We start from the raw sequence: 2,493 nt of genomic DNA, 5'->3' as shown, positions 1-2,493 counted from the left end.
ATTTTTTGGGAGCGAATTTGGTTTAGAAAGCTGAACCAGACATACTCTATACATTTCACTTTCTAATAGAAACATATTCTTATAAAGATAAATTCCTCCACGGGGCGGAGATGAGAGAAAACTAGTTTATGCGGCGCGCCTTGCACGCGATATTAAATTTAATTATAAAATATTATTATGAATATATATAAAAAAGTAACTTGGGTGTATTTGGTTCCACCGAGTAAAGTTTAGCTCGTGTCACATTAAATGCTCGAATATCTATTATGAGTATTAAATATAGGTTTAATTAGGTTTAAAAATTTGACTCTATATTTTGTACTATAAAATTAAGATCAGATCGAACGAGCTCTATTTCTATTTATTTTTAACTAAAAATAGTTAAGACTCAAATAAATTGAGAAAAACATTCGGATCGTCACGTTACATGACATGCAGTTGTAGCAACCGTGTATCAGAAAATAGCTGATAAGTATATACATGAAAATTCTCGCAACATATGTATGCTTGTAGAAACAAGCAAAAAAAGGACATTGGAAAATATTTTTTTCTTTCGTGTCTCCAACCACTTCTTGTCCTTGAGACAACAAACCTTTCTAGCTTGTCTCATAGGTGTTTCTGGTCACACAGGTGTGACTCCTTCCTCTCTCCCGCACCTAACTCCGATGACCCATCCCTCTTTGGTCTCTTCGGGACGACACCATCCCCTCAAACATATGTGGATGTGGATCGAGCCCCTACCCCGACAACGGGAATGTCTCTGGCCATTGCGTCGGGACCTTGGCCGCCACATGGGCGAGAGCAGGTCTACCTTCATGGGTGAGCATACATATATACTACTCGAGTCACAGTCGTTTTCACGGGCACAAGCCCGGGCGCTCGATCGTTCTGCTCGGGAGTTGAGTCCGCCACTAATTCTAAATATTTGGTTTAGATTATAGATTTTTGGCAGCGAATCTGGTTTAGGATGCTAAACCAAACATAACCCTAAAACAAATGTCAATTATAGATTCTTCGTAGCATGATATTTTGGTAACATGTATGACAATAATATAGAAAATCTGGGATAGAAGGTGATTATAAATTGAATTAGAGGAATCTAGAGATTTTTAGAAATCTATTATACCGTTGTATCTGTTTGGTTGAGATTCTAATTTTTGGGAAGTGAATTTGCTTTAGAAAGATGAACCAGACATACCCTATACATTACACTTTCTAACAGAAATAGATTTTTATAAATATAAATTCCTCTCTCACGTGGCGCTTTTACCGTAGAAAATACTCTCAGGCCCTATTCGGTTAATCCCATTACCCATGGTTTGGATGGGATTGGAAAATTTTAAGAAAGAATTTGACTTAGCTGGGATTTAAACCCACCCAATCCCACTCAATCCACATGGATTGAGAGCTAACCGAACAAGCCCTCACGTGGCCGAAGGGACAGACTCGGACTCTCATAGTCACGGGCCCAGACCAGAATATAATCCAACCGGCTCCTCCCTTGCTTCTCATCTCACCTGTCATTTCGTCCTAGCCAGGCTTCCCTTGCCCTAGGATTGCGCCGCCGCGGCTTCTCCCCGCCCGACGGCCGCGATGTACAACGGCATCGGGCTGCAGACCGCGCGGGGATCGGCCACCAACGGGTACGCGCAGAGCAACACGTTCTTCGTCAAGCCCCGCTCCACCACATCCGGCGAGGGTCCGGGCGGGCCCCACAGGCCGCTGCGCCCCGACGCCGCCGGCGCGGTTGGCGGCGGGATGCGCAAGCCCAACAAGGAGATCCTTGAGCACGACCGCAAGCGCCAAGTCGAGCTCAAGCTGCTCGTGCTCAGGGACGCGCTCGAGGAGCACGGCTACACCGAAGACGAGATCGAGGAGCGCGTCGCGGAGGCGCGCAAGACCGCGGAGGCAGAGGCGGCCGCGGCAGCGGAGGAGGCAGGGAGCGGTCGTGGCGCCGGTCGACCGCCTCTGCCCGGGAGAGGGTATGGATCTGTTGGCGTCTTTTAGGTTTCAGATTGCCGCAGATAAGCCCAGATGTCGATTATCTATCCAGACCTAGATATAGTCGATTATCTATCCATGCCCGGGAGAGGGTATGGATCGTGAAAGGTAGTTATGTTCTGTTTATATGTTCGTGCATTTATCCATCTTTTGGATCGTAAAATCATTTATCAGTCCCCATCTTTGCACATATGAGAAGTATGGCTATCTATACTTTCAGTCTATTTTCAGTCTATTATACTTATCCCACCAGAGAATTGCATATTGATGGAGTGGATGGTGGTGGAAGACAGTTCTTCCATGTAATTTGATTCCTGACAAATAATATTGGTAGCACCGCTGGTGTGATTTCACTACTACAACAAACCTCTGTACAGGCGGTTTGGTTCGCCTCTACACAGGCGGTTCCAGGAACCGCTTGTGGTGCACCGCCTGTGATGTAAAACAACATCACAGGCGGTCAATCAAAAACCGCCTGTGAAAAACACAGAT

At 45.6% G+C, this 2,493-nt stretch overlaps 1 protein-coding gene across 1 annotated transcript; it reads left to right on the top strand.

Annotated features, from left to right (window-relative positions):
• Window positions 1-1,593: 1,593 nt before the first annotated feature.
• LOC103655975 (pre-mRNA-splicing factor CWC21) lies at window positions 1,594-2,007 on the top strand. The gene has a single exon (XM_020552357.1). It carries the CDS (start codon window positions 1,594-1,596, stop codon window positions 2,005-2,007), a length of 414 nt encoding a protein of 137 aa, XP_020407946.1.
• The last annotated feature ends 486 nt before the right edge of the window (window positions 2,008-2,493 follow it).

This window comes from Zea mays, chromosome 4 (genome assembly GCF_902167145.1).
Source record: "Zea mays cultivar B73 chromosome 4, Zm-B73-REFERENCE-NAM-5.0, whole genome shotgun sequence".
Classification (NCBI taxonomy): domain Eukaryota; kingdom Viridiplantae; phylum Streptophyta; class Magnoliopsida; order Poales; family Poaceae; genus Zea; species Zea mays.
Note: the sequence above shows the minus strand (reverse complement) of the source record. Positions and strands in the feature narration are given on the sequence as shown.

Bases quoted from the DNA above. Each gene is read 5' to 3' on its own strand.
- LOC103655975 (XM_020552357.1), top strand. From the start codon at position 1,594: ATGTACAACGGCATCGGGCTGCAGACCGCGCGGGGATCGGCCACCAAC.